Genomic DNA, 23,393 nt, shown 5'->3' on the forward strand with positions numbered 1-23,393 from the left:
TATCAAAGTAATTTAAAAGAAATGAATTTAAAATTCTTATATAATGCTCACTTGCTTTTCTTGCATAAAATATTCCTCAAGAAAGAAAATAAAAATGGCTTTTCAGTTTTTAAATGTAACTTTTTTGTATGCATTTTTAAAACAATTTTTTTTTCTTTTCCAGCATCCATGTATTCCAGTGTACAGATAATATTAAAACAACAAAGAATAAATTAAAAATACATCATGAATCACCAGTTTATTGTATAGTGTAAGTTACATAACTATTTTTATCTTTTGAAATAAACATGCACATGCATGTATAAACAGATGACTGCACAATTAAAACAATCTCCTATGTAAATACTGCATTTTAATGCTTATTTTACAAGTTATTTTTAAACCCCAACAGCAGTGTTGCATGTTTAATTTGACAGTTTTATCACTTGTTTACAAGTTTTAAAAATCTATTTTCAGATATTTAGACAACAAGGTATTTGCTTCCTTAGCTAATGGAGATTTAATCGTGTATAAGAGAGACAGTGGTAAGCATATGTTGTGTAAATTGTTATTGATAAGATCAAATTTAAAACTGTTAACTAGAGTAATCTCCCTTTAATAGGTTTATAAGGAATTTCCTCTGGGCAAAAATGATAATGCAATTCACATTCTGGAGTAAAAATTGAAAGATAAAATTGAAGAATTTCAAGGGTATAATTTGTCAACATGCAAGCATCTTTTTGAGCCATTAATTCAAATTTTCACATTTGAAAATAAACAAGATTTTAAAAAGTTGTTATGATCCATGGGCTGTCTGAGATTTCAAGGTAACAAAGTTAATTATTTTCAGAAGGAATATGGGATGCAGAGAATCCATATACCAGAAGTATTGGGACGGCCCAGAGTCCTATAAATAAGATGCTAGCTGTTGCCGGTAAATTATGGTGCGGCTGTCAAAATGTTATGAAAGTCATCAACCCCCTCACATTAAGTACAGAGGTAAAGGAAAACGGAGATAAATATGCATCATATAAATCAAATATGAAATAAATTTGCAATATGAACTATATGGATACTTTGAAAAAAAAGTTTACTTTAATTGACATGGGATAACACATGAAAGATTCATATCAAAATCTGTCACAGGAACATATATGCCACATTGCACTCTAAGTCACCTTTCCCTTCTGAAAGATTTTTTCACCACTAAATTTCCTTGAAATCTTTAATGATTGATAGATATTTATTTTGTTAAATTAGGAATATTTTCACTTTAAATGCTGAATATCGAGAAATATATTTGAAATGATAACATTTAATAAATATCGGAATTCATTTCGTATATTCGAGTTTTTAATGGTTTGTTGTTTCTTTCCATGCGACCTCAGATTCAGAGTGCTGTATTCAGTGTTGTTTATTGTATTCAGGACTTGAATTGGTTTTGGTATTTAATGGTTCCTTGTTTTGTAGACATCTTTCCAGGCGACCTCGGATTCAGACCGATGCATTCAATGTTTAGTGTGTTCAGGACAGGGAGTATGGATGGCCACTCAACAGAGCTCCAAGCTCCTCCTGTATCATGCCACTTCCTATGAATTCCTCCTAGAAGTTAGTATAGCCCAAGCAGTGGCTCAAAAACTTCAATGTAAGTACTGTAATTATCTTCTCATACATTTTAATTAATGTTTCAGTTTAAATAGAGCACTGACCCAAAAACTTGAGTACAAGTACCATGAATATCTTTTAAACAATCTTGTAAACATTTTTAATGTAAATCTAATATAGGGATTGATCTAAAACATTTCAGAGTGAGTGCTAACAGCTATTTCATAATAAAATGGTCGTGCAGTCGCAAGTAGTGAAATTTGTTCCAGTGTACTAAAAGTGCATCTAAGACGTACAATAAAACCCAAGAAATCTGCCAGATTTTTCTTCATGTGAATAGAGCTGATTGTAATTACATAGATTGAATAATGACCCCATAAAAAAGGTATATTTACAGTATGTACTGGTAGCTTGCACACTGATAATGTATTTTCCTCTTTACCAGCTGCTGATGACATAATACGACAACATAAAGCTGCCTGTCTTCGGATCACAGCTCTGATGGTGTGTAAGGATCTATTGTGGGTGGGGACGAGTGCTGGGGTGATACTGACCATTACCATGCCTCGTATCACCTCCACCACCACCAGGGGGTCAATCCCAGCCCCCACTGTCACAGGTCAGTGGTGATTCATTTTATAAAATGGTTCAAAAAATTTATCACTATTTCTATTTTCTTTGATTTTTGAGATGTGTAATTTAAGTATCATGATTTTTTCCCACCTAAGATTGTACGATTTTTGTAAAAAATGAATTTTTTTAAAAATATTGAAATGAAAATTATATCACAATATGAATTCTTTGATGGATCAAATTGCATAAATATCTTAACTCTGAAATGAGCTGCAAAATGATCTGTGTTTGATTAATACATGCTAGATGCAAAATCCATGTATAAGTTTGTGAATACAACATGATAAACTCTTATTTACAGGGTTAGTTAATGGACATACAGGGCATGTGAGATTCTTAACGTGTGTAGAGATGACAGTGACTCCCCCCACGGTTAAGGTGGAGGGAGGGGAAGAAGAGGACGGTATCAGTGAAAACTTAGCCTTACACGGCATACACAGACGTTCATCCATGGCAGCTACCACCACGCTGGCCTCGCGGATGTTAGTGATCAGTGGGGGTGACGGTTATGAGGACTTCAGAAATAATGCGGCCAACGAGTCAGCGGGGCGCGACGATAGCACCAATCATCTACTGATCTGGCAAGTGTGACCCAGTCAGGCGTAGCTGCTGATGTTTTTGAATTCTTTGTGTACGCTGAGATCGGATGTTACCGTGGTTACTGTGATCTGTCATTTTGTACAAAGTGATTTGAATTTATATACATATGTATATAGAGTATGTGAGATTTATTGCAGAGAAAGTGTATGGTATTAATATATGCATTTGGATGTATTTAGTGCAGTGTGAAAATTTTCAAAAATATGACTGAATTACAGCAATATGAAACATGATTCTGTTTTACCATTGTAAATTAATGTCTTTTTAATTAATGAAGGCAGTATTTTGAGGAAGTGCCTACAGAATTTATCCAAATTTTTAATATTTACAAGTCATTGTTGGTGCTATTTAGAGATTTGCAGTCTTTTGACTGTGTGGTTGAAATCAGAGTTTTATTTTAATGTTTTTATTAACAATCCATCCAAAGATGATACTACCCTAGTAGAATTCAATATTGATGTTACTTGTTTTAAAATCTCTACAGTTTAATCTAGTTGTTATTCTTTGAGACAGTATATGAAAGTAAGTCCTAAACCATAGGTAGTAGTACATGTATTCAAAATGGCAAGTTTTTAAGGTATATCTCAGTATTAGAATAAATAATCTGAATATACTTATAATATTTTTGGAATTTTTTTAGGGGTTGGGGTGGGGTATTTCAAAAGATCCTTAGATTTGCCTAAACTCATAATTTGTGACTACCGTAAATCTGGAAATTTTTACGTCGATTTTATTTTGCGAATTCAGGTCAAAATGGTGTTGATTAAATATTACGTTTCAAAATTTTGCGAATTACCACTGCTTTGTTTACATTTTCTTATTGGTAATTTATTTTTAAGAAAAATATTTTTGCGAATGCAATGAACTCGCAAATTTGCTAAAAATTTATCTACAGCAAAAATTTCCAGATTTACGGTATGAGACATTTATTATGTATAGATATCTCTTATTTTATTTCTAAAAGAAGAATCAAAAAATTAAAATAAGTTACTTTTATTAACTAGAAATATTTTTAAATGCAAAAATCAAGATGCATTCATGTGAAATAATAATCATTGTCTCAAATGCATCTGTAAGATAGTACAGAACCCGCTAAATACAACTCTAAGTTTGCTTTGAAAATATTTGTTGACGGTTTGTAAGGGTAATGATGAAATGGTTAACTTTAAAATGCTTGGTGCTATTTCTTTCTGTAAAAATCTACTATGTACATGTATCTTCTTTTTAAATAATTCATATCTTATCAGTGCTGTTTTTTTTATTTGACCAAGATAAAACATGTTATTGTTTAAAACATAATGACTGCAGCCTCAAAACTTTTATAGTCCCCATCTATTGCAGCATAATATTTATGTTTAACTTACAAGAAACTGCATGGTTAATATTTTCAATATAATAATAAAAATGATGATTCAGACTTACTGACTTTGATAGCAATAATTTACTGAAAGCTATGCATTTCTAATATGTGCCTGACATATTTTTAAACTATAAAAATAAATAAATTTAATTATTTATTTTAAAAAATAGTCTATCACAAACAATCAACCAAAGAATAGTGAATAAAAAAGTCTATACAGAACATGTGTGATAAAATTCAGATATTAATATTTAATTTTTAATAAAATTTTAATATTTGTTAAAACAAATGTTGATTGTTTAAATGTTTTCTTGTATTCTTGTGTTAGGTTTCGAATTGAACATTTTAAGAAAGGGGATGCAACTGCATGTTCACATGTTATTTATTCTTTTGAATTGTTACTTGCTTTACCAAAGACTTTAAAGATATAAGGCATACATTTGTTTTCTCTATACTGTATTTATTTCTGTTTCAGTATATGAATGTATGAGTGTTTTTTTAAAAGTCATTTATTTCACCTTGTTATGTATGAAATATACAAGATGTAGATCTTTGTTAACACATTTGATGAAGAGTGTTATTTCAGTTGCTTTTATTTATATTGTATTAAAAACAATATATGTTTGTATGTACTGTTTGTAAAATAATTTTAAAAAATGCTTTACAAGTTATAATTAATTTAATTTTTATGAAAGTTTGCTGCCAAAGACAAATTTTTAGTTATCCTATTATCACTGTGGTCAGTGTTTACTTAGATCTGAAAAGTGGGAAAAAATTTATGATAAAATCCTATTAAATGAATTGACATCTTTTCTTTTTTCTGTAATGCTGTTTGGAAAACCTAGTATGTGATACACACTGCTGCAACACGACCATGCACGATTTAAATCAGATTGAAAAAATTAAAGATAACTCTAAAAATGTTAGAATTTACGGTTTTGAGAACATAGAGGATCAAAAGGATGTGCATTTACATCAAACTAAATCTATTATCAGAATATGTATTTCCATACTGAGGTTATGCCAAAAAATGTGGAAAACATAAAAGCTAGCATGAAGAATGACAATTCTTTGTTGGGAAATTAGTTATTTTTTTCCTTTTGTGTTGGAGAGGGTATTAAGTCTTTTAAAACAGGATTAACTTGTGTCCAAACCTATCACTGACAGTGTCTCAATAAAAACTGATTTTAAATCGATGATGATTTATTGTGTAAAATGTTTTTACAAGTAAAATATAATAAAAGTTGTCTCCCTTTAAATCCGATTAAAGAATTTTAAATATTCCCGCTACTTCGCCTCTCAAATCATAAGCGTCCCATTTACATTGATTATGACGTTTCGTTGGATACAAAGAGAGTCAAAATGGCGGTCGAAGTAATGGATGACTTCGAACTGGAAAAGTTGAGAGCTGAAATTCAGCAAGAAAAGCAAATGAAGTAAGTATTTTTAATAAATTGACATAGCATTACCAAACGAATTACTTATATAAAGTTTGGAAGGGTAAATCGATGCCTTATTTGTAGAATTATCGGTATTTTTGTCATCGGGCACCTGCTGATGTTTGTGAAAGATAAAAACGCGTTCAAGAAGAATGGCCTCTGGTTTAGACAGTTTGGCCTGACATAACGATGACTCGCCTTATGCTTTGTTTATATTATTCTATGTTCATTTGAGTGAAGATTTATGTTTTTCCTCAGTGTTATATTTTTGTTACCAATATATGTCGAATGGTTTTACTATCTTTGATGTATTTTTATGAGCCAGGCGACGAGGTGCATTAATTATAATCAGAGCACCTGTCTTAATTCTTGATTTTTTTCCTCATGGTTATGAAAACAAATATTTTTACGAGGGGTAGTGATAAATTTAAAATTAAACAATGATTTTTGAATTTTGATTTTTATAGTTATTTTACTTATTTTTATTGGGTTGATTGACTTGAATTGAACAAGAGTTTCTTTTGGGTTAAAGTGGTCCTCTTGTCTCTTTCACAGTTAGGGAAACATGTATTCTAAATATGGACTCGAAACCAGTACCCCTAGCTAAATAGAGGGTTCGGTTGCTCTACCACTGAGCTATTCAGCCGATGTACCACAGGCATTTGTTTTGTATATGGGACACCCCATACTTATATTTACCTCAAGGCTCCTAACTCATTTTCAGGCACACCCAGTTCAAACCTGTATTTTGTTAATTTTTCAATCATTAACCCGAGTACTGTAAAATGACTCTTCAAGAGACTTTTTCCTTGTCAATTAAATTGTTTCAGAAGTCTCTGAAAATGAGTTAGGTACCTTGTGGTAAAAATAAGTAGGGGGCACCCCATATAAATGAAGTGCCTGTGCAATGTATCCCTATCCCACCACATTCATCCACCCTTTTTCTTGAGCAAGGTTTTCCATCCAAAACCTCACTAAAAGTTAAATTTTTTCTAAGCCACCCATGGGTTTTGTTGTTGGGAGCTAAATGTAACAAGATGGACAAAAATGACTGCCAGATAGACTCGACTCAAACCCTGGACCACCTGCTGGCAATTCCTGTGTTCAACCACTAAGTTTATACTGGGCTGACATACATGCAATATATCCCAGTCACAACTATAGCACTCAATGATTGAACAAATAAAGGTGGGACTATGGTATCTAGGGTTAAAATAAATGAAGAAAGTTATAAGGAATTCCATGCATGAGTCAAACATGCAACTTTCTTTGCTGTATGTGTTTTAACAGAGATTAAGTCAAGTAAACAAAGTTTATTATCATGTGGCAAATAATTAACTTCAAATTTAGAGAGTTCCACTACAACAGGATATTCAGATTAAAGCATGTCTATTGAGCCCCTATCTTTTGCATGTCACTTCATGTCGTTGCATATCTTAAAACAATTGATTAATTGATTGACATTTCCTTTCAATATCCTGTCATGGAAAGAAAGGTTCATGGATTGTGAGAGTCCCAATGAACATCAAAATATTATTCAATCTTCATTATATACAAGTTTCTTGTGAAATTATGCCACCACAATGCAGTACAATCTTGATTTCCCATAAATATTGACCCTTGGATATATAAAAATAATTCCATATACAGTATAATTTTTTCAGACAACAAAATAAAATATCCTTGAAACTTTATGGTTCTTTTTCAAATATTTAATTGATTAACTTTCAAATGTAGGTATATTCACACAAATACATTTCCCACAATATCTTAATGAATGCATTATTCATTTATGAAAATTTTCAAAAATCTTAGACAAATATTTGTGTTCTTACTACGATAAAGTGTGTTTCAACAACTTTTTTAAAAAAATTTCTTGGAATTAACTTTTTTATAGAAATAATGTGAATGACATTGGGCTCAGATTTTTAAAATGTTTGGCTCTTTAAACTTAAAACCCCAATTACTGTACATATTTACACTAAGTGTAAGTTTGTTTGATTTTTAGATTACTTATTTATAAAGAGTCAAAATGTATTATATGTAAACTTCTTGTGGGATAAAATAATTGACTTTTTTGGTTGTTTTAATTTTGGAGTAATTGTGTTTTATTTACTTTAATCTTGCAACAATTACCCATAATCTAGACATTGTTGCATAAATGGCACCTTGATGATGTGTTGTTAAAAAGTAATTTTTAAAAATGACTTTTAAAACATTGAAATGTTGGGATTAATTGTTAGAAAGAAAGAGCTGCAGATTACAAACTGGACATTTGGATTATCTGATCAAGCTCCTCTCCACACACCTCCCCCATCCACCCCCCAAAGCACACATGCACACACATTTATTTAAGACAAAAGATTCATTTACTTGTGCTTTGTAAGAAAATGACAAAATTTAAACAATATGCAGGATGAATGTCATACTTATACACTTAACTCATTTAAATTATCACAAAATTCTTAAAACACAATAATTGACCATGTTACACTTTTTCAGAGAAATGTTGGAGCAGTCAGCTGCTGAATTACGAGCAACAGTGGAGGAACTGGAAAAACGATATGACACTATTGACAATGAAGGTATGTCTATAATATAATCATCAGAGGAAAATTTTCTATATGTGAATTAACAAACAAAAAAATTATTTGTACAGTAATACATCTGTGATGCTTATATATATAAAAAGATTGAATTTTAAAGTTAAAAACAAATGTAATCATTATAAGTATAAAATGCACATCTTTTTAATCCCTGTAAATGTTTAGATTGATATTGTGTAGGTGTATTGCACCCCCTCTAATTCTTCCCCTCTTTTCTTTCCCATCAACTCCCCAGTGACCGGTAATTACCAATAGTGTAATTAGCAATAGTAGCTAGTGAAATCTTTCTTTAGTACAGATTTATAGTTTTGTGAACAGTAGTTTTGCTAGATTTTTTTTCAATACCTTCATAGTAAATCTAAAATGCTGGTATATTGTTCATGCCATTTGTTGCAATGTCCATGCTATAAATATCTGATTCTCTAAGGGACATGCAAGTTCCTTTCATGTCTTTTTCTTAGTAATTTTACAAGAATTCAAAGTAAAATTCTAGTTTAAGTTTTTTGGTCATCTGGAGTGCATCATCATTTATGGGTCTGATTTTATTTATCAAAGTTATGTTGATACTTCTTTTCCAGTTATTTTTCTTATTTGTATACAACTGCTACAAAATTTTATTTTGTGAGAATATTAATTGCCTTCTAGTGTGGGCAAATCCAGTACTTTGTTTTGCTTAATGCATGCAGATCCAATATTTAATTGCTGTGTGGTTCCCTCCATGGAAAAAAAAAATCATTTAAAATCATTAACAACAATAATTAAGCTTGTGTGTTTTTAGTTATGTCTAGATATATTATTACAGATGGCAAGCGAGATCGCTCGAGTGCATCAAGTTCCGATGATTTGGATTGTAAGAGTAGACGTGTTACACCCATACTATAATGGCTGCACAAATTATCCAATATCACTGTCTCATGCTTTTATCAATAAACTACACTTGGGCGGCATAAAACAAATAGATCAAAAGCCTGCTAAATAAGTTAAAAAAACACATAGATTTAAAATTGACATTGTTTTAGTCAAATTATCACCTTTGGTAGTGAAAAGAATTCAACCGTGTGATTGGGTCATTCAAAATTTTGACAAGGGAATTACATATGGTACTGTATTTCAAGAGACAGTGACATGTCAAATGTGTGCAGACATTTTGAAATTTTAAAGAGAATTCTGAATTGTAGACCTCCCAACTGTTCTTTTTGTCTTAAAGCTAAGTCTCTTGTTTACCCAGATTGAAGTCTTTGCTTGTAGATGCCTGCATGAATACCATTACTGAATTTATTTTACCTTTCAGAACCTCTTTTTGTAATCCCTCTTAACAAACTACTAAATGTTTATAAAATTTCATTTCGTTTATATATTTTTTATCCATGCATGCTGTTCACTTTTTCAGATGATATGATTCTTATTGTTATGTCAGAAAAACCTCTTTTCTTCACTGAAAGAGCTAAATAGTTTCGTTATAATCAATATACCCCGTACTGTAAATGTACATAAATTAGCACACTCAAAATTTAGCACCACAATCACCCTCTTCTACTGTTTAGTGCAGTTTTAAATTTTTGCATCAGAATCTAAACAATGTCATAATTTTGTGGACAAGCAGTGCAAAAGGTGCTTAAATATGATTTAATTGTGCTAAAGTAAGTACATTTACAGTAATGCATGATGCCAGGCTAAGAAACAGTTATACATACCATATTTGCACCAGAAAGCACCTAACCTGCTTGAATTTTTTTTTAAATACTTGAAAATACTAGATGTAGATATCCAAACTGTCTGATCCTCATAGAAATACAGTTGAACTTTAATTGATATATTGAACTCTGATATCTCAAATACCTTGGATATGTTAAGGAGATTTGGATGTCCTAAATTCCTTATTCTCAAGAATGACCCTTGATACATTTATTTCTAATCCTTGGATATCTCCAATTTAAGTTTTTTTTTGTACCCTTAGAGTTCAAGACAACCAAGTTTTGACTGTATTTACTTTTCCAATATACGATATATGTTCTTATTTGAGTATATTAAAATTTAAGGACCTTCAGCGTTTTGCTAAAAAGTGAGGAGTTAAAAAAAAACAACCAAAAAAAACCCAAGCTATTACAAACAAAACAGAGGACATTAATCAAAACAATTTGAAGCAACGGTTTGGACCCTTTACAAAATTGAGGGATTTTTACACATTAATTGTCAGTAAGTTCGGGATATGGAAAAAGTAAAACCTTTTCTAGATGAAAATTGCAACAGGAACACTTATAGGCAAGGTGGTTAATACTGGAGCAAATTTGGTATTTCTTGAAATTTGTATTCTTATATTGAAAATTATATTTGTAGTAAACAAGTGTGAATCATATGATGATCATTTGTATTCAGATACAACTATCAAGTCATTATTTATTAGTACACACAGGATATTTTGTTCATTAATTTTAAATTTTCATAAAATCATGTGAAATGAATCAGTAAGTACATGTAATTTGCACATTATTATACATTTAAAACACAGACCATCATTTACTATATAGTACTTAACTTTAGATATTAGATTTAAAATACATTTACCCCCATTACTTGTCAAATTACAAGATGTTTCCTTTTTTTTCTCAGGGAATGAATGGAAAACACGATACGAGACGCAATCAGAAATTAATGAGCAGTTAGAACGGCAGATTTTGATGTTACAGAACAAAGTACAAGAAGCTAAAGCCAACCTGAAAGACGGTATGTATCCCAGGGTTCCATAGTCAGGGTTTGTTAATTAATGGGTGAATCAAGAAATGAGAATCTATCCCAGGGTTATATCAACAAGGTTTGTTCATGGGGGGATCAGGATTTTTTTATGGGTGGATCAAGATATGAATAAAGCTTCCATTATCTAAAAGTCTGTTGGGACATAATATCCAAAAAATTACAGTGTAACTTGTATTATCCAGATAGTGTGTAATATGAAATTTTGTTTAATATGATGTAATATTTATTTGTATTAAATGTTGTCTTATTTTGGAATGTTGTCTAATTCAACCAATTTCTTTAAAACCATTATTAGTAATGTCTGGATTAGGCAAGTTTTATAGTATTTCACAAAATATGGTTTTTATGAAGATGTTTGAATTCCAGTTTTGATATTACCATAGTTTACAGCAATTTGCTTTTGATTAAACCATGAATTACAGTAGGTAACGGTTGAAGTCTTGTGTGAGTATAATTCAGACTGGCTCGGGGTAATAAAAAGATATGTTATTGCATGATAAAAATATACAAGTGCAGATCCATTGCATGACAAAGCATCAGGGTTATGTTCAAAATACATACATATAATCAATACAAGAAACTGAATTTGCATGCACAATGTGGACATCAACATATAGCAATCTATGGTACTTGAGCATGTTTGAAATTAAACTGTATCTTGATATGATAATGCTGTTTCATAATGCACAAAATCCATTCTGCGATTGACACTGTAAAAAAAACTGTTAGCATTTTCCCCATTTTGAATGAACTTGTCTGATTTTGTTGTGTAGAAGATTTAGCTGAGTTGGATCTTAGACCGGGGAAGGGTATATTAAAACGTAGAGGAGGTAGGTCTAGGAGTGACCATCTTGTTACTAATTATAGCTTTCTGTCATCTGGGTCATTTTATCTGACCACCATTTTTTTTTTTACTTCAGAAGAGCATAGTTTTCTTTTAGGGATCATATTTGATGGCAAATGCTGTTTTTGTGGAAATTTAACACCTTTGCATAATGTACCCTCTTTATAAATTTGTAACGAAAGGAAGTCATGTAATGTTATATAATATATAATATAAAATATATATATTGTTATAACCAAAACAAAACTTGCAAAGAAAAAAAAACTCAGATGACAATCAAGTTTATTAATTTAATTAATTTTAAAAATTATTTTGACATATACTTTGGTACCAATTTGTCTTTTAGATCAAATGTATTTGTTCTCATTAAAAAAATAATAACTATGATTATTTAAAAGGGTGCACTATGCAAATGTGGAGAAAACATATAATCAGAGACTGTATAGAGCATTAAAGAGGGTGCATGCAAAAGACTTGATTTGAAAGATGTTTTTTGTGAGAACTAGAAGGTTGAATGTGTTACCATTTAAGTTTTTTCCCCATTTTTTCCATATAACTCTTCATTAAGCATGAAATTTTCTATCAGTTTTATTTTCATATTAATTAACAAAAATATAAAATATGATGAAGATATAAACTGATTTCAATTGTTACAACAGTTAACTTATGAATAATCTGCATAAAGTGTAAATTCTTCTGATTATGTACATGTATTACATTTTTACTGTTTAAGTATGTTCATTTATAGAACGTAAAAGATTTTATGCATATTTAAATAAGAAAGGATATTAGCTAATTTGCACTAAATTTCAAAGAATGGAATATGCAGTATATTGGCTATGCAATATGCTATCAACTATTCAATATGTTATCAAATGATAAACTTGTTGAATATTGCACAGTGGCTTTCACAGATGAAACCTCTGAAGAGGGAAATGGCAAATGGGTGGATAAATGTATACAAGTGGACAGAACTAAGTCTAACTTGACAAGTATTTTGAAACCCTCCCCAGGTATATGTAATATTAACATGTGACCAGGCGACTTAACTCAGCCATAACCATACTCCTGGTCCAACTAGCAGAACTGCATTTTATTGAGTGACAACATTTGCATCAAACTAGTAGAATGGCATTTCATTGAATGGAAACAAAAGCAAGCATGTGAATGCATAATGAGCATGTAGTCCTACAAAGGGATTATTTAGCTTATGTACATACTGTGCAAAAATTAACATTCAAAGATGGAAAAGGAGAAAATATTTGCATGGGTTTGAAATGTGTTAAAACCAACAAAAATCACACAGTAACAATTCTTTTAACTGTAAAAACTCAACAGAATTGACAAATCAGATATCGGTAAAATTCATTAAAAATCAAATCAATTAAATGTTGTAACCATATTTTGATCTCAATCTGGGAAGAAGTAGAATAAATATGATATGAATGGATAAAAACCCAAAGTTAAAATTGCATGCTGCTTCAGTTACGTTTTAACCTGCTTTAAAAGATGAAGAAGACAGGGCAGAAGAGATAAAAGTGGTTATAGTACATGTATTTAGTTGCTAAGGAAGTCCAATAAGGAAAAAAAAATATGTTGAATTGCAAAACTATAATTTTGATGAAGAGTACCTGAGGTTCTAGAATGTGTTCAAATATTAAGTCAAGGAAGAAATTGATTGAATATTGGAAAGAAACTGTAATAGGTTTGTTTAGTTTGAAGAAATGAAACTACTTGTAAATTGGTTGAAAATATATTAATCAGATTTCTCTAGAAGACTAATATCAGCATGGTAGAATATTAGATAAAATGTATGACTACCTCTATAGTCTAAAAATAGGTGTATTCTAATATATCCTACAAAAGTTGGAAGCATGCAACTCACCATGCTCACAAACTTATAATCTTACTGAAACTGATTCTATATTGTACATTATTTTACAACCAAACTAGTAAAAAATATAAGCATAATAATAGTATAATAAATCAAGATAATGGAAAACAATTATTCTATTAATTTTTTAAAGTATGAAAACAGGAATATTTAAATTTTTTAATTTCATATTGTACACTACATCGTTCTGACATGATAAATAAAATCTGCTTGAATTTGATAATGCATGCTGAAAATGGTGCAGAAACTTTGCTATAATGTTACTTTGAAAAATGATTGTATGTGTGTAGCAAGCAGTGCGGATTCAAAGAACAGTATAAGGTTTGAAAATCCCGAGGAAAGCAAGAAAAAGCTGGAGAGGACAATTAAAATTAGAACCAAGCCTGGTAGCTATCTTCCAGGTAAAGTCTGCATGATGGTCACGTGATCAGATCGAAAATGGTTGCCATTTTGAAAATGGCCATACACTTCATAAGATTGGAATCAGCTGTTTTGATACTACCACTAAAGAATCGTATATTTCCACTAAGTATGCATTTTAAAATTGCAGTGCATCTCTTCTCGAGATCTATATGCGAATGACTCATTATTATTTTTATTTTAGAACGTACATAATTATAGTTGTGGTATAGTATTAAGCCAGGTTAATGTTTTTGGTGCAGGTCTCATTTCCAAGTAACTATAAGCCCTGTATGTTGTATTTACTGTGTATTATTATTATTATACTATCCATCATCATGTTTACCTTGAAATTAGCGTTTTTGACAAGAATTTTGAGGGCTTTTTAAATAAAGCAAATTCTTTTTGTGTATGGTAAAAATCTATATCGAAGTACAGTGTGATGATTTCACAAAATACCTACTTAAATGCAGAATAAAATAGAATACTTACTAAACCACAAAATAAAAAAAATTTGGACAACAGAGGGGGTAGCAGCTTCATTTGTATGACATTGTAATCAACGTCCAACTTTTCCAGCACGGGCACACGTAGCAGGTAGGGAATCAGCCTCTCGCTCTAGTGTAGCTAGTAAAGCCATTAGTCGAAGCTCGTCAGGGTCTCAGTACTCCAAACCAAACACTGCAGCCACTCAAAAATCTTCGGGGATAACAATCAATCTAACCATCAGTCCTCGCTCCGGGGACTTAGGTAATGGGGGTAGAGGCACAGAGTGACTGCGACCACTTCATTATTTCCAGTGTTAGAAAGTGTACTTGTATTATTGTAGTTTTAGAAAAATGGTTGACGATGGCATCGGTAAACATGTATATTTGCACGGTTGTACTGGTTTCTTTGGTAATTTATTAAAATCAAATTGGTCCATTATGAGAATGGGTGTATAGTTTCTGTGAAGTATGCAGTGCACTTTTGTCTAATTAGGCTACACTGGTCTTATTGATATGTATATATTGCATGACACCTTACTCACGTGTTAGTCACTAGAATCATCGTGTTAATCATGTTTACTGGATGTAGAGGGCTAGTTGATGGTAAATTTACCTTTTCTGGTGGAAATATTTTGAATGAAATATAGAAATCTAGTTTTACTGAAAAGAAGTTCCTTTCTCGGTGGACTTGCAGTGGTATGAGATTTTAAGAAAAATAACTTTTCACTTTTTAGCTGGAAAGACGCCTAGAGACCTGAAAAATTTTGATGACCTTTCTGATGTAAGTAAAAATGACAAAATTTTTCTAATATCAGAGAAAACAGAAGCAAATTGATAAAACAGTCAAAGTACTCTTGAAACGGTCAAAAAAGTATTACACTAAATTAAGATTTCAATCTTTATAAATATGTCATGAAACATTTTTGTGATAAATATGTATAGACATTATATAAGCTGTTGAGTTTTTTGACGTAACAAAAGGCCAATCCGCATATGATTCGAATGCTGGAGAAAGAAAAGAACGTTCTTGTGAATCAGCTGAGGGATATGGAATGGAGAATGGACCAGGAATCAAAGGTACATCTACCAATCCAGAATTTTATTTTTCACCTTTACATTAAAAGCACTGCACCTTGATATTCTAGGCAAATAAATATATGGTTCGGTCGCTTGAAAAAGAAAAGCAAATGCTTCAAGGGCAAATTAGAGACATTGAATGGAGACTTGATCAAGAGTCCAAGGTGAGGGTGAACTGGTCTGGTACAATTTGGAGCCTTTGTTGCCATCTTGGACCAGGGCAGTTTGTACGCTAGAAAGTCTGTTTCTTTGTACAGTCAAGAATTTGTTAAATAAACATTGTTTTCTGGCAACATTCTGTTTTTTTGGGGGGGGGATCTAAAAAAAAATTCATTCCTAAAATTGAAACAGACGTTCTGTGTTGTTAGCGCTTTGCATGTTTGTTGTATTCGGATTCATTAACTAGTGCTGTGTTTTGTTCCTTGTTCAATACCCAATCCTAATTCTACAAAAAATTAACCTTTTTGATAATTTTATGTATGGATTTATATAACTTACATGTACATGTAGTATTTATATAGAGAAACGGACCTCTTAGTAAATTTTATCCAGAACTATCCCGGAATTACAAATAACTACTGTATTATAAAGCACAAATGCATGTCAAAGTGTACACATTATGCAAATGAAGTAAGAAGTAGCATGTAAACTTGTACAGCTAGCAAAATTACAAAACAGTAGTAGTATGTATAATAATAAACCATGGATAGAAAGATTATATTTCACACCTGACGTTTCTAGGCACCTCTGAGAGTGTTCGATTTGCGAGTGTTGCACAGTGAGCGCAATTCACTGTCAAGTTGCGAGTACACTACACAAAATAAATTGCTAACGCACCATTCAATATTTTCACCTTCAAATGCGACATCTGCAGATGAAATTGCCTAAATTTTAACACAATTCAAATGACCATCATGCACGCAAACTGTTTTTGCGAGGCCGATTGCACACATAACATGTGCTGCTCAGTCATAAGGTTAGCGGTCTACGAGGTGGTCAGAGAGTTTGCAACAGCGATGTTAACACTGTATCTCAAACAATATCAAGCAAATGTCCTAACCTGTTGCTATTATATATATAGTCATTTAGTGGCTTGGCATCTGGACCTGGTCCTTCACACCGTCTGTCACAAAGTTACAGTACAATCTTGCAATAGTCGAACCGTGTCTATTCCATGTCTTGTTTACCAAGAATATATTTTTACCTTCTTAATTTTGTCATAAATACTCTTCAACAAAGAAAGAAAAAAAAATCTTGAATTGTTTCATTTTAAAGAGACTTTTTGCAGACACCATACCAACTGCTCTATTGCGATGTTCTGTGGTCGGTTGTTCTGCTGCATTTCTATGAAATGGTTATGCTTCAATTATTATATATCTATGATTTACGGGCTTAGATATTACCTTTCATCATAGTTACACATATACAGGTATAGGGCCCAAGTCAGATACGTCTTTAACAAATCATAAAAAACAACAACAAAAAAAGAATCATATAAATAATGGTGCGTTAACAATTTTGTCTAGTGTATCGTCCTGGGTCTACGGTACTGAGTGGAGAGTGGAGTGATTGAAACTGAAACATTATGTGCTGTTAGGCTTTTGTCACTTAAATCTGTCTTGTTTAATTCGTTACATGTAAGCATGTGTTATTAATATTAAAAAAATGTTTAATTTATTTCATAAATGCAATTATGATTCTAAAAGTTAAAACATTGCAATCTTTTCGATTCTTAACCACAAATCTTTTCATCTTTATTTACACATGAACTTTTCTTGTTTTTTCTCCTTTTTTAAAAAATGATTTTTAATTGACTTTTCTGAGAAATGTTATTCATCGTGTTAAGTTAAACTTTTGAACCTGATTTCTTAGGCCTACCATAAAGCAAACGACGAGAGGAAGACATATTCACTGGAGATCAATTCTACAAAGGGTTCCATCAATGAGGTGGCTAGTCGACCAAAGCTGTCCTCAAGTCGAGACGCCCTGGATACCATTCCAGGATCTCGCACTCCGAGGAGTATGGGGTATGTGGATTCAAAATCTAGTTCTTTCTTTGTAGTGAACATTTTGTGTGCCCTCTTTTGTTCCTACCACGATGTAGAAAAAATCACTTAGATTTTTATTTCTTTTTTCAAAATATGTAGCAACAGATCTGAAACAAATATTTAATACTATTATTATGAAAACTTGCTTTATTTTCAATAAAAAAAATTGTCTTTAACAAAAAAAAAAAAAGAATGTAAATCCCATCTTTTCAGATTGTTGCTATCTTTATTTCTTAAGTTTTTATTTCCATCAAGTAGTTATGATCCGTGTTTTCTGTATAAATGTATATTTATTCTTATTATTTAGTAATTTGTTGTTACATTAAATAATATTACTATTTAGCAGTCAGAACGAGCGCAGAAGCTCGCAGAGGTAGTATCAATTAAGATGGTGGAAATATATATTTAATATATGTGTATATATAATACAGAGAACGGTGAACATGTCATAACCATTAATATTCAGATGTTCTGTATCAGCTTCTTGTGTCATAAGGAGTGTACAAGGGCACAGTTAAAACATTTCAGATAGAATTGGCCAATTTCAATCCAGTTCACTTCTGAAATGGTTTTTCTGTTGCCCAACTATTTATCTAATTTTGGGAAGCAGGGTGTGTCTGTGTGCTCTGAGCTGATTTACTTGGTTGGTTATGGGACTTTTTCAAATGTCTAAATTAATCAAAACCTTACGCAATTTTGTTAGATTGTTGACGGTTCTATTGTAAACAAGTTTGATGGCGTAGAAATAATAAATGTGTGTTCAAATTATACTAGAGCACATATAAAAAGTGAAACTGTATTACATCTTTGACAATCCTTTGTCATGAAATCAGAATAAAATTAAACACTTTTGAAAATATAGATCTTCAAAAAGAGTTGAATGGGACCCCCGTATTGCTCCTAGTATATTAGAATAATAGCAGGTAAGAAAGGACTGGTCTAGATAGAGGGGGTTTGTGGCACTTCCTCGGCACTTCTAAAGAGTTTCTATAACTGTGGGCATTTTTTCAGTGAACGAAAGAACAGACGACTTTGTGAAACATTAGGGTAAAGATGTTAAATGTAGACACGTAATGGCTTTGAATGCTACCGATTTTACAGTAGTCGAGCAGAATGCACCTTATTGCTAGGTGCTGTTCAATGTTGGAAATATTTATACTGTTGTCGAGTTTCTTTGTTTTATTTAACGTCCGTTCGATAATTTTTCACCCCTGAAATTCTTTGAGGTGATTTGATGACCACACTGGGAAATACGATGAAAACATTGACTTGAAAACCTTAAGTTCTCTTTTCACCTGTAGAAACCTTTAGTTTTGTGTTCTGAGATTGTTAGATGACTGTTTTTTTAAATCCATATATTACTAGACATTTATACATGTATAAAGTTATGGCTTCAACCCTTTAGTTCTAGGATTTCACTGAATGAAATGGATGAAAATAGCTCTAGTCCTTCCCCAAGGAGGTCCAAAATTAAAACTGTTCGAAATACTAATTACCGTAGCCTGAGGTAACGCTTAGTTTTTATAGTTATTTCCTAATGTTATACTTTATTGGTGTTGTATAAATATACCCTTTAGATAATAATGATTAAAAACTAACTTTCCCTATTTTAACGATTTCCTCGGCTCCTATTCAAATTTATATATTAACAATTAGAAATCTAAGTGGTACAAATATAAAATTTGTTGAATAAACGTTTAAAACAAAAAAAAAAATAATGTATTAAAAAGATATTTTTATAAAAGAAAAGAAAATGGAACCATTTGCTTAATAACTGCTCTAGTGCCCAAAGCTGAAAATCTAACTCGACTTCACATAAATGGTCATTATTATGCATTTTGCCTTTATCTAAACATAATAACATTCCTATCAATATAATGTCTTTCTTATTAATCTAAACAATTCTGAATTTCAGTAGACTGTCTTTTTCGTCTAGCATATACTTTCGTAAAATAATACATTTAAAAATTATTATAATTTACTTGTATGTAAAACCATGATTTTGAAAATAAATAAGGTCAGGATTGCAGATTTAAAATTCGGCAACGTTGAAATTTATCAGAAAAAACTAGGTGTAGTTTATTTATTATAATCCAGTAAGTTGTAGTATATTTGAATTTTTCAAACACCAATTAAGTCTTAAAATATTTGCTGAGAAGTAATTGATCAATTCACCTAGTATTGGATATAATTTTTGAAACTTATATAATACACATATTGCTGCAATAGTATGCGAAAAAACTATATAATTTCAAAAATAACGTGCACTAGGGAGACAATAGAAATTTTAAAAATTATACTTTTTACTAATATAGAACATAAGTATCGGTTTATTTTTTAATGAAAATATTGCATTTTTTTCAAATTCTAAATTGGTGAAGGAATAACCTTGGTAATTTTGTAGCGTAGATGATCCCATAGTTTCTATAATTAACAGAAAAATATGACAAAGAATTAAATGAGTTCATGAAATCATAAAGTTAATAATTTTCAATCAGCTATTAAATTACATAAACGTCTTGGAACAGTTCTTTACTTTTCAACCCATCTCATTTATGTTTACCTTGATTTAATTCTAATGAATGCATTGGTCTTGTCTTCAGAAGTTTGGAGCATGAAATACGGTAAGCGGAGTCTTGTTCACACCACCACCTTCCCCCCTTTCCTAGGAAAAATAAAGCAAATACTCTTTTTAACATCTATTTGCACTACATTAAACATAAAACTAATTTTCTCTACGTTTATTTAAATCATGTCAAAATTCACCTTTCTCCTCCTGTGAAAAGTTTTCCACCTGAAAGATATTACAATACACATTAAAATACTATGAATAATTCAAGTCTTTATTTTGAAATCTGCAATAATAACTTTATCATATTTCACTATAGGCTAATGGGGTAAGAATATTAATTGCGGGATATGGTGTTTCTTACCTCCCTTGTATTGATAACTGTCCTCCATCTTAACTTTCAGCCAGCTAGATGTGTTCTCCATAGATTCTAGTCTAGTCTACTGTTACCTTGGAATACAACTGGACTTCTGTTCAATATTTCTTGTTGATTTTGTTCAATTGTTACACATCTTTTTGTTCGTTTCCGTATTTTTTGGTACGAGTGTTAATTCTATTGTATTGCATTTTGTTGAACAATCTGATTTTTGTTGTTTAGTTTTTCTTTCATTTAAGATATTCCTAGTTAGAAACCAAACAATATTTCTTAGACCCTTTTCAGGCGAATTATTTTAGCTAGCTTTGGTATTAGATTAATATAAATTTATGTGATGCATAAAAGGTAAGTAGTGAAATGTAATCATATAACGATTTTTTGGTGGTTGAATTTCTTCTGCATTATAAAGTGTGAATGTATATCTGATATTAAGTATTTTTAATGATTTCAGCTTTAACTAATATGAATATATATTATGACAAAATATATTTCATCTCTCTTTAAAATAGTGTTCAGCTTCGTAAAAAAACGACTTTCTGAATTTTTACTTATGACAAATGAAAAAAAAAATGTATAAAACATGAAATGGATGTGATTATAGATCTTTAATAATAATAAGAATATTTAAGATATAAAGGCATTTTAAGCCAAGATAATCAAATATTTAAAGCACAAACGTAATATTTTGTTTTTTGGTTTTGTAGCAATATACCAGAAGATCAGAGAATATTGGACCCAAAGCATGGACCAATCAAAAAAGCTGCTGCCGTCAAGAGCCTGCCCAGTTTAGAGACCACGTGATTCCACTTAGATTAGGGAGAATGCAATACGTTATTTATTGTTTTGCACCAACACTTCTGACGGGATATTATAGACTTTTTATAGGACAAACCTATCTCTATACTGTTAAATATGCGGAATGATTTATATTTATATATGCAATAATGATGGCACATCCGTCCTTATTTTTTGTCATTATATGTTTGATTTTTTTATTGCGAGAAATATGTGTACAGATAGTTTATTGTAATTTCAATTTATACATTTTTAGTATCATCAGGTTTTCTAAGCTGTGCTTGTTGTTTTATAACAATTTTAAGACTGTCAATTCCTTCATCCTTCTCATAATTTCAAATCCCTTATGAAAACTATAAGGGGATTTTTTTTCTACAGCAAAATAATTATGTGTTTATATGAATTGAAACCTTTTTAGAAACTATCATTATAAAAATTGACATCTATACTGATAGTGCTTAAACCAAAGAGAGTATCATTTCCATTAAAAATTATTCAAAATGTGACCATGCACCTCTCAAATGTAAAATGTTTTGAAAGAGACAAATATTTGATATTCCATATGATTTTGATAATGCACCTTTAAGAAATCTTACACCAGATTGATGAGCTTTGCACTCTGGTAAAAGGGATAATTTAGAAGATATTTTTTTCAGTTTGATTTGCTTACTTGTTTAACTAAATCTTTTTATTTATTATATTCAATATTGGATTTATGTTTAATGTGAAACTATTGAATGAAGGTGATGTCAATTCATCAAGAAATATTTTTTTTTACATGTTTTAACTTAATTTTTTGTTATGAACATATTTCTTTCTGGGAGAAATTTTATTTTGACATATTTCGACGTTAGCTTACGTATCCATCAAGATATTATTATGTTCCCCAAACGAAGTTGGGGAACATATTGTTTTTACTCTGTTTCTTATTATTATTATTTTTCTTCTTCTTCTTCTTCCTGGGTACTTTTTTGTCCCGGAGTGATCTTGTAAACTACACATCCGACTTAGGTAAAACCTTTTTAATAGGCATGTTATGTAGATTTGAACGAAGGTCATTTTGCGCGCACGTGCTTGCAAGAGCGTGCGCGTGCAACACGTGAAATGACCGATTTAATTGATATAGGCGTAACTTTTTACCTTTTTGATTAAATGATTTGAAACTCATAATATAAGGATACATTAGTTAGACAATATCACATGGTAAATCACGCGCATGCACTGATTTGAAACTAAAGTGTCAATATCTTTCTTGTTTTTTAACGAAATCCTTTGAAATTTTGAACATAGCCCTGCATTAGGATATCATACAACCTGATATATAGCAATTATCATGAAAACACGTGCATGCACGTGCGCTGCAATCCGATTGGCTGAAACTTTATATAGCTATAACTCCCTTGTTTTTCAACCAAACAGGATGGGATTTGGAACATAGATAGATATAATGGACTTCTACAAGAAGGTATGGTCACCATGGACATCATGCAAGTGCATGTACGTGTGCTGCAATTTGATTGGTTGAAACTTTAAACACCTACAACTCCCTTGGTTTTCAACCAAACGGGGTGGGATTTAGAACATAGATAGATGTTATAGACTTCTACAAGAAGGTATGGTTACCATGCTCATGTATGCACGTGTGTGCACGTGAAATGAGTAAAATCAAAAATACACTTGAATGAGCGTATGATTTAATACTTTTGGATTAAATACTTTAATATTTAGTATATTAAAATATATAGATTGTGTAGACAAGATGATATGGTCATTACGCATATGCATTCACATGCACACGCGTGCAATGCTAAAATTTGAATGAACTCGGTATACTTCTGTATAAACGTTGTTAAAGTCTTAAATGCATAGAGTTTGTCTTATTCAATGAAGCTTACAGGGAATATGGCACAAAAAGAGAGTTGGGGAG

At 31.2% G+C, this 23,393-nt stretch overlaps 2 protein-coding genes across 11 annotated transcripts in view; both read left to right on the forward strand.

Annotated features, from left to right (window-relative positions):
• Positions 1-3,501, forward strand: part of LOC134265474 (rho guanine nucleotide exchange factor 17-like) — a 36,552-nt gene extending 33,051 nt beyond the window's left edge. The window contains exons 18-23 of the mRNA XM_062747679.1: positions 164-250; positions 457-524; positions 830-978; positions 1,450-1,624; positions 2,030-2,203; positions 2,519-3,501. Coding sequence (XP_062603663.1) covers positions 164-250; positions 457-524; positions 830-978; positions 1,450-1,624; positions 2,030-2,203; positions 2,519-2,808 — 943 coding nt within the window. The 3' untranslated portion in view covers positions 2,809-3,501. The remainder of the gene's footprint in view (positions 1-163; positions 251-456; positions 525-829; positions 979-1,449; positions 1,625-2,029; positions 2,204-2,518) is intronic.
• A 2,032-nt stretch (positions 3,502-5,533) lies between these two features.
• Positions 5,534-23,393, forward strand: part of LOC134265478 (uncharacterized) — a 100,306-nt gene continuing 82,446 nt past the window's right edge. Inside the window, exons 1-13 of one of the 10 annotated variants that reach the window (XM_062747683.1) lie at positions 5,534-5,613; positions 8,119-8,201; positions 9,025-9,072; positions 10,833-10,946; positions 11,750-11,806; positions 12,723-12,833; positions 14,005-14,115; positions 15,336-15,382; positions 15,747-15,842; positions 17,551-17,705; positions 19,132-19,233; positions 20,330-20,350; positions 20,700-20,798. In XM_062747683.1, coding sequence (XP_062603667.1) covers positions 5,540-5,613; positions 8,119-8,201; positions 9,025-9,072; positions 10,833-10,946; positions 11,750-11,806; positions 12,723-12,833; positions 14,005-14,115; positions 15,336-15,382; positions 15,747-15,842; positions 17,551-17,705; positions 19,132-19,233; positions 20,330-20,350; positions 20,700-20,798 — 1,118 coding nt within the window. In that variant the 5' untranslated portion in view covers positions 5,534-5,539. Of the gene's footprint in view, positions 5,614-8,118; positions 8,202-9,024; positions 9,073-10,832; positions 10,947-11,749; positions 11,807-12,722; positions 12,834-14,004; positions 14,116-15,335; positions 15,383-15,746; positions 15,843-17,550; positions 17,706-18,069; positions 18,100-19,131; positions 19,234-20,329; positions 20,360-20,614; positions 20,807-21,375; positions 22,331-23,393 lie in introns of those variants that run through there. The other 9 variants (XM_062747684.1, XM_062747688.1, XM_062747686.1 and 6 more) reach the window with 9 other exon arrangements.

This window comes from Saccostrea cucullata, unplaced genomic scaffold (assembly GCF_032062105.1).
Source record: "Saccostrea cucullata isolate Sc308-1 unplaced genomic scaffold, CSIRO_AGI_Scuc_v1 ctg569, whole genome shotgun sequence".
NCBI classification, from domain to species: Eukaryota; Metazoa; Mollusca; class Bivalvia; order Ostreida; family Ostreidae; genus Saccostrea; species Saccostrea cuccullata.